We start from the raw sequence: 9392 nt of genomic DNA, 5'->3' as shown, positions 1-9392 counted from the left end.
GGCATAATAAAAATTCTGATGCAAGTTGCCTACTTTCTTCCAGAAAGGCATTTGTTTCATGCACACCTGTGCTTCAAAGATGATTTCATTGCCAGGCAACCCTTGTGTTTCTGCTAGAGCACTGGGGAAAAGCTTTATTTCAAGGTAAGAAAGAAGAATGTGTCAAGTGAGGGTGACAGAATTGTTGTAGGTCAAAGAGTTAAACTTACTTTGATTCCATGTCTAGTGGGCTAGGGGATTTTTTTCTAACTTCTGAGTACACTGTGCTGTGTGAGGGCAGCTCTGCACTAAACAGAACAAATATATACACCTATGATCAGTACAAGCTGTAACTTTCAACATCAGGTTAACAGGAGTGTCCCACTGCATCACGCAATGCCCTTCTAGGACCACAGTTCATTAGGGCAGCACGCGCTGGTGTTCTCAAGTGTACCGCCTGCCCTGAATGGGCAAAATTTGCAGCTGAGACAAGAGTAAGCTCATCACAAGTAGCGATGACAGCAAGAATCGAAAAATGCATTCAATGGCAACAAAATGGCAGATATAATCTAGTTTTCACAATTATTCATTGGAATGAGAATTGCATTTGCTTTTAAACACTGCAGATTCCATTTGCTGTAATTATCTCTAGAAAAAGACTAGGAGTTTTCTTGGACAGTGCACTAAGTACCTGTTCAGAGCTTTTGAGAATAGATGTCTTTGTTTACTAGCAGTGACATCCAAGCAATTTCATGGTCTTTCCTCCATTAGATTCTGAAAAATTTCCTACCACCACCACCTGCATTACAAATGTATCAGCACCTTCAAATTGCTGCTGTTTCAAAAATGAAGCAATATATTTTAATTAGAGGAGAAAGATAAAGAAGTTACCACTTCATCAGCAGGCCGTCCATAGTTCACTCTGCGGCAAGCTAGAATTCCAGGCTAGTGCTGGGCTTATGGTCCCCCAGGAAAAGAACCACACTTCAGTAAATGCGTTAATATCACTCTCAGTCGATAGGTTCGACTGTCCTGGATGCAGTACAAGCTATAGAGCAGCACTGCTCTCTAGGTATGGCATGATCGCTGACTACTTGGACTGCACTTGGCAGATGTCTCCATCAGTGGTCTTTAACAGCCCCTCTGTCTTTCCTCCTCTTTATTACCTTCCACCAGCGTTGACCAGTACTCGATTCGGTGTTACAGATGAAAGAGTTGCTATCCCCATAGAGCTTATAAATGTGAATAATTCACTAAGCCTTTTGAGAGTGGTTTTCCCCCAAAGGAAATCTCTGGTAGCTCAAGGTTCTACCAAGTTCTGTAAACTACAGCCCTTCTTTAGTAGGAAGTTTCCTCTTGCTTGGATGTGAAAACATATACTTATGAATATCTCTGGGCTTCAGAAGTATGATTTCAGTAAGTATAACAGCTACAGGCCATTTCTTTATCTATGATTAACTTCTAAGAAGAAGCCAGCATGACAGTTACCTGTTTGCTGATGGAATTACACCTGGTTTATACAACCATGTTTTACAGACACCATTTTTCTATTAGAAAGGAAAAAGCTCATGCCTTTGAGACATATGCAATGGTGCCAAAGCACTAGCAATCCTTACACTAGTAAACAACTTCTGTTGTTAATGTCCTCCCTAGTCACAGAGTATGTTGTAACTTATTTCACTGCTATAGTTTTTTCTTAAGGAAGGAAGGGAGGAAGGAAGGAAGGAAGGAGGGAAGGAAGGAAGGAAGGAAGGAAGGAAGGAAGGAAGGAAGGAAGGAAGGAAGGCAGGGAGGGAGGGAGGGAGGGAGGGAAGAAAAAAAAAAAAAAAAGAAAGAATACAAAAACAGTTTCCACCAGAAGATGTTGCTGTACGCACTATTCTAGAACAGTTATCACCAGTTTTTGAGCAGTAGGCTGAACTACCAGCCTGAACTTTCCAAGCTTATCATGGCCTCTGATGTTTGCATAAACCACTCTAAAACAGAGCCATAAAACATCAAGTTAAATGTAGTAGCTTCTCAGCTTCTCTCCTCACAAAACCAACAGCCTCCCTGCCGACCAGTCCAGGGGGCCAAGCAGCACCTCACACCTTTCCTGCTTCTCTGGATAACTACACGCATTGGATGGTGGCTTCCCAGCCTGCTGCCTCCCCCGGGAGAGCAGGAGGCTCTCCTGCCTGCTCCTCAAGCTGGGCCCGGTTCTCGGGTGCCTGGGATTTGTCAGTGATGCTTTAACTCCTCCTAACCCGCCCCACAAACCAGCTGAAGCACACCGTTAGCTCCACGGGACTCAGACTATAAACGTTTTCCCCTCCGCTAGGCTCCCGATTGCTGGGGCACGCATTATTTATTGCGAAATAATTTCAAGACAATTAGTTGAGTGAATGTAATCTTTTCTGAGTAGGAGCAGGCAGCGAGGCGCAAAGAGCTCACGGTGTTTAACTGTTTATAGACACTAAACGCAGACCAGCAAAGAGGGGGCTAGGGCCTGGCTCGTGATGAAGAGGAGGAGGAGGAAGAAGAGTTTCCCGAGGCTTGCTGCCTGCAGAGACCCGCACCCGAGGCCTCCCTTTCCTACACCCTGCAAATTCTCCCCCGGCCCGGCTCTGTCGGGGGGTGTATGGGGACCCCCTGCTGGGTGCCCCCCGCGCCGAGAAGAGCTGCGGCGGCGCGGCTGGGCGGGCGCCCGCCCTCCCCGCTCCCGCATTCAACTGGTGGGTCCTCCTCCTCCTCCTCCTCCTCCTCTCCTCCTCCTCCTCCTCCTCGGCCGCCCCAGAGGAGCGCGGCGGCGCGGCCGGCGGGCAGAGGCTGCGGGACGGCCCCCGGCGGGGCGAAGCTGGCAGCGGGGGGCGCGGCGGGCGGCCCGGCGGGGCGGGTGCGCGGCCGGCGGCGCTGGCGGAGGATGCGGGCGGCGGCCCCGCGGCGCGGGCGGCTGCAGGAGGGCGGCGGCGGCGGCGGGGCCGGCGGCGGGCAGCGGCGCGGCGCCTGACCGCAGAGCTCCGCTCCGCGCCCGAGGATGCTGGGGGGCGATGCCCGGCGACAGGGAGGACGAGATCTGCCAGAAAGCGCTGCAGCTGCTGGCCGAGCTCTGCTCCGTCGGGGCGGTGGAGAACGACAACTGCCGGGATTTCATCTACTACCTGCGGGACAGAGCCCGGCCCCGCCTCACCGACTCAGGTACCGCGGCTCCCCGGGCGGGAGGAGGGAGGACCCCCCGCAGGGGTCGGGAGGGGGGCCGGGGCTGCGGACCGAGGCCTCCCGGCCCCGCGGGGCCGCTGCCAGGGACGGGGGCACCCCCGCAGCCCGGGCCCGGGGCACCTTCCCCCGCTCCGCCGGCGGCCGCCGCGGCGCCCGGCGCTCGCTCGCATCGCAGGCGGGCGGAGCCCGGCGCTCCGGGGAGACGCGGCCCCCCCGGGACTCCCGGGCACGGCTGCTGCCGGCCGAGGGAAGGGCTCCGGGCAACTTTCTCGCCCGGCTGGGCGACCCGCGGCCCCGGGGGCGGCCTCGGCGGCCGCCTCGGGCCACAGCATCCTTGCCCGGTGCGGCGCCTCGGGGCACGGCATCCTCGGCCGGTGCAGCCGCCTCCGGAGCTTGCTGCAGCGTCGCCGGGCTCGGGGCTCTCTCCGTGCTCCCCGGGCCCTCCCCGCGGCGCTGGCTCCTAAGGGTTTTTCGGGGCACTTCACGCACGGCTCCATCCAACCTAACTTCCCAGTTCTGCCTCCTGGCAGGCTGCAAAGGCTGCTCCTTGCAGTTCCGTAGCAGGTGTGCGGGCCGGAGGTCTGGCGAGATGTACGGTGACGGTGTGCGGCTGGATTATGGTTGCCTCTTGTGTCTTGGCACAGCACTGATTTAAAAACTTTCGCTTAAGGAAGCTTCTTAAGCTTTCAACTAGTCCAAAACGCTGAAAGGCTGACGATGTTCTGGACACCTCTGGCCATAAGGGAAAGGCAAAGTACAGTTTCACTTAGGAGCTTAATGTATTTATGTTAACACCCTCAAGTGGAGTTTGCTCACTGTGAGCAGAAATTTAAAGAGTTAAAAGAGAAGTTGGTAAACATTTGTAGTGCTGAAAAGCCTCGGTGCTAGATCAGCTGATCAGCACAGTACAGTATGATTTTCTGTAATATTCCCTGGGACAAGTTAGCTCACTTAGCACAGGGCAGTCAAATTACTCTGTAATCTTAAACGCTTTTATGTGATCTGGGAAACCTGAAGTAGGACTCAAAGTGCAACTTCCTGACAAATGCTTGGATATGCTAAAAGGCCCAGAGGAAACCAGTATCAAGAAGAAAATGGGGAGGGGGGGAGCTCTTCTATCACAATAAATGAATAAGGAGTTTTCCTATACTCAGTCTGCTCATATCCAAATTTATTTGCAGCCATTCTGGCTTATCTCTCACTTGAAATGTTCAAATTAAAGTAATTCATGCACTGTTTGATAAGGATTTTTTAAAATTAGACAGATTTAATTGTTTTGTTCATATAGACAGATTTAATTGCTTTGTTCACATAAGCAGTAATTTTTGCAACAGACACCTGTGATTTTCTGTAATTTTCATTTACCAAGGGATTAATCACATATTTGTATATCAGGTGATGATTCCCAAAATGTCTACTTAAATCAGTGCTCTCTTTGAATACTAAATTACTAGAAATGCATGTGAAGACTTCAGCCTCAGCTAACTTGGATAAGAGCTTTTTGGATTCCTTGAAGAAGGTGCCTGTTTTTTCCATCAGCCTCAGGCAAAGAATACCTGGCATTGGTTTGGGAGCATTTTTCAGACATGCTGTGCTCAGTAAAAATTCATCACCCCTACCTAAAGACAAAACACTGAATTGTGTTTATTTCTACCTGTTCTGCTTAAACTATTATTATACATTATTATGTAAACAGACTCTGGTACTGTTGCAAACCCGCTCAATTACACAGAGCAGCGCTCTCTAACCTTCGCCAGCCGATGTGCAACAACAGCGAGCAATTATGCTGCAGGCAGCATCTTCCTATTGGCCTCAATTTTAACATTTTTATTTTCTGCAGCTGCAGGCAGTCTCAGAGGGTCTAGCAGGCAACACATTACCCATGAGCCCTGACTCAGAAACCACGTCTGTAGAGTAGCAATGTTATGGCAGGAATTTACTAATTTACCCTGCCTTGTATTTCTTTGATTAAAATACATATGTTGTCCCAGTAAACTGTCTGCCCATGAGGTTTGTTTAACCAGTGATGTGATGGTATGGGCTGTAAGAAGACAGTGTACCTGACTTCCAAAAAGAAGGAATAAGATTTGCAATCACACTGTCTTGATTTACATTGTGAATTTCATTGACTTAACAATGGTGAAATGTCATGAAAAAGGACCTGACAGCAAGTCCAGCCACTCTCCAGCAACTGGTGGCCTAAATTTAGGGAGGTGAAGAAAACCTGTGCTGAAAGACAGCATCGTCCTAGCAGAAACAGGCAAAAGAAGAAGCTGTAATTGCTATAACGCATGTTTCTTTGCTGTGTGAATGCATTAGCCAAACTGAGCAACCTCCTCTAGGGCCAGACAACAGACCTATCTAAAAATGTGTACAACATTGCTCGAGTTGAGAAAAGTGCAGCTAGAAAACATTCATGATGGGTTTTTGTACAACAATTAAGGTGTTTATGCATGCTTGTATGTGTTTTTTCTCCAATAAAGTGGCTGCTTGCCTACCCCAACTACGTGATAGACACGGATGCTTTACAGCAGCCCACTTGGTTTGAGCTATTCATGTATGTTGGCTGTATTGTGGGAATGGTAGGGGGACTGGACAGGCACAGTAGATACTGGTTCCCCACCATCTGAGAACATGGTGTGGGACTCAGAGAAGGAGGGAGGGCACCGGGCTGGGTGTTTGGAACATGCACAACTTATTTTTCATCCACCTTGTCCTATGGGAAGCACTGTGAACTGCTTAGAGCATAAGTTTAAGGGCTAATGAGTTCCAGACTGAATGCACTGGTCTGCTGGATTAAAAGGGTGACATGGGTGAGTCAGATTTTAAAGGTTTTCAGAAAACTAAAAATGCAAATTAGGCATTTAGTGAAAATTTTTTCAATTAGTTCAATAGCAGTTATATGTCAGACCTCTCTTGAAAATCCCAGTAGGCATCCTTAAGCATTTGGATACCTTAACAAGATTCATCTTTGTCTGTTCCATTCCTCCCTTCTCCACTTGTAAAATGTTAATATCTCTATAGCATAGAAGGGTTTTATAAGGATAAAGTGCTGCAAAAAGTTTGAGCACACCAAATATAAATTTTCCCTTATGAATACATTACATATTACCTCATAGATATTCAAAAGAAAACCATGTTAGTCATATGGGAGTTCGAAAACAATCACTCAAGATCACACAGTATCACCCCTGTGACAACTAAAGCCAGCAGCAACTGTTGCAGATGAGGAATGGAAGTTGCTTGAGTGGAGGGGTTATACCAATGTGTAAGAAAAACACAAAGGCAGAAGAGCTGAATGGAGACACTGTCAATTAATAAAACAGGAGTTAAGACCAAAAAAGTTGCATCTCCTTGTGGACTGTTCCTCTAATAGATTTTGCAACTAAAAAAGTTGGCATGGCATGAATCAAAACTGCTAGAAAGGACACATGTTGTATGAGTGAACTTTTTAAAAGATGAATGTTTTGAGAAAAAATCAAGAGAAAAAGTTGCATGTCTTCAAGTTAGGATAGTTTAGATTTTGGCACGGAAGAGAAGAATTAAGCCTTTTTTGGTGGTTGGATCTAGCGTCCCACTCTTAGTCTAACAGCTGGTACATGAGTATGAATTACCTTTCCGTTCTGGTTAACTTGACTGTATCGGAATTGAAATCGATTTAGAAATCAACCTCAAAGCCCTGGTTGTTGTTATAGTTTTTGGTGATTTTTGGTGTGTTTATTTATTTTTTATTATTTTTTTAAACAAGGAGAACTTCACAGAGATGGCAGTGGTAGGTTGCAATTGCTGTGCATAGACTTAATGAATTTCTGCATTGCCTTTTGTTGTAGTGTTTTGCCAACTTTGAAATGACTTGTGCTGCCTGCATACCTTCTACTGACTGCTAAATACTGGAACAAAGTGCTTAATGCATAGTTATGTGTTTATTGGTATTACTGGATATCAGTAAAGTTCAGTTATATAACAGAAAAGTATAAAAGGCACACTGAGACTGTCTTAGACAAAAGTGCATGGCCTTAGCACATTCTACAGGTTGAACTTTTCTACATTTAGTCAAAGAGTAAAAGGTTGCAACCCTTGAAATCTTAGAATAAAAAGTTTACAAAGTTCAGAGGAGGCTGTTATGAACCTGAAGACTGTGCAAAAAGATGTTTATGAAGATAAGAAAAAAGATAGTCTGTATAAACTATAAAAGTCTATAGAAGTCTTTTTATATAGTCTGTATAAAGCCTATATAAAAAGTCTAGGCCATTAATCATAATGAATTCTCATTAAGGTCATAGTAAGTGCAATAAAGAGTAGACATTAAAATTAAATCTTCCTGTCCTCATCTCTTGTGTTGGACTGCATCTCTTGAGAATAAGCCGGTAAAGTCTTATGCTATTCTTAATTACTTCAAAATTGACTAACAGATGCTAAAATGGAATCCATGGTGAATATTGTGGGTATAGTGATACCATTAGGCTTAATGTATACTACAGTTTGTAAGTAAAAGATAAATGTTGTACAGTGTCAGAAAGTCAGATTTTATTATATGATTAAGTTAAAGACAGTTGACAATCAAGAAACAAAAAAGTGGGCATGGAAATCTGAAAGACATTGAAGGAACAATATTGGTACAATTACAGGTAAAGTTATGTTCTTGCAGTAGGATTTAAGAATCTTATTAATCACTACTTTTTTGTTTTGTTTGTTTTAAGTACACTTCCAATTTCAGGAAAGAAAATGAACAAAGAAGCAAAAAGTCCTAATTGGCTGAAATGTGACCTCCCAGTTTACCAGTGAAAAGTGAGAATCAAAGTTTGTGCAGAGTATCATCCTGGGGCACAGCTTGTTCCGCAGGAAGCTAATACTCAGCTTACTTTTTCTCCTCAGCCTGTTCCAGATACGATTTGTAATTCCTCAAATAAAGCAAAATCCTTCATATAAAATTGCATTCCATGAATATAACAAGTTGCAGAATTCCTTCAAGATGCTAAATACATCTGGATTTATCTAGATGAATGCAAAAAAAAGCATTTACAAAGTTGTAAAGATGTGAAAAATATATGAGTAGGTAAAATAACTTTCAGTATGTTTTTATTCATTATGAGTGATTGCTTCCTCTATTTTCATTTTCCTTCTGCAAGATGAATGTAAAACACTGCCATGCAAAACTGATAGTATTCTATAAGCTGCATTAGTGCAAAGCTCCTTACAAAATAGAAAACAAGTATGAAGCATTCACTGATGATGTCAAATGAATGATGAATATAGTGTCCAAGTCACTTTGAGTTTCAAAAACCAAAGTACTGTTTCAAGATTTTAAAAAGAAAATACAGTGCAGTTATGTATTTTTAAAATGAAAATATGCATTGTTTCACTTCTGAAAAATCAGAAAAAAAAAGTCTGCAGAAGGTAAAAATAAGTATTTCATATTGCCTATATTCTGAGATGCTCTGCTAGTGTAAAGAAATAGGCACTCAGAAACTTTCCTGTAATACTGGAGGAACTTAGTATTTGGGTTTCCTGGAAAATGTGTGCTAAACAGATAACTAAAATTAGAAGTAAAGTGAAGAAAGAGCAATTAATGCTGAAAGAAAAGATACTGCGTGCTTAATAATGACCTGATGGCTTGTAACTTTTTCTTTGGAAAATAAAAATAAAATTTTAAAAATATTAATTATTAATTAATTATTAATATTATACTTATAATATATTATATATACTATAAACTTATAATTATTATGTACTAATATTATTAATAATTAATTAATAATAAATTTTTTAAAAGTATGGAGAATACGAACAAAAATGAAAAGTAGATACATCGCTCTCTTTCTAGATAAATGTCTTACTTTGATATAACTGCTTGGAGATTCTTTTTCCCAGATAAAATTGTGTTCTTTTCATATGAAACCTAGAGATATGTTAGATGGTAGATGTTTCGCTTACAAGTTACACTCCAGAGGCAGAGAAAAGGAAGACTACAAAGATAATTCTTATTATAAAACTGTGATCTTGAACTTTGATTAGGTTGGAGCGTAGTTATATTAAATACTGTTCATGCATGAAAGGACAGATCCTTTCACCAGTGAAGTCATTTTACAGTTTTTAGTGGTGCAAAGCAACTTCATACATGCCCTTAGCATAGCAGTACTTCCAATTTAGGGAAAGAGATGGGACTACTTTTCTGTAGTCCCTTTGACTAAGACTAGTGCAATTCCTGTCTTCTG

General features: G+C 43.6%; 1 protein-coding gene across 1 annotated transcript in view; it reads left to right on the top strand.

The window, feature by feature from the left end:
• Positions 1–2999: 2999 nt before the first annotated feature.
• SYT9 (synaptotagmin 9) overlaps positions 3000–9392 on the top strand; it is a gene marked incomplete at its 3' end in the record, with an annotated part of 62477 nt that continues 56084 nt past the window's right edge. The window contains exon 1 of the mRNA XM_084287319.1: positions 3000–3156. Within this exon, the coding sequence (XP_084143445.1) occupies positions 3009–3156 (148 nt within the window). The 5' untranslated portion in view covers positions 3000–3008. The remainder of the gene's footprint in view (positions 3157–9392) is intronic.

Source organism: Netta rufina, assembly GCF_964035555.1.
Source record: "Netta rufina genome assembly, chromosome: 5".
Classification (NCBI taxonomy): domain Eukaryota; kingdom Metazoa; phylum Chordata; class Aves; order Anseriformes; family Anatidae; genus Netta; species Netta rufina.
Note: the sequence above shows the minus strand (reverse complement) of the source record. Positions and strands in the feature narration are given on the sequence as shown.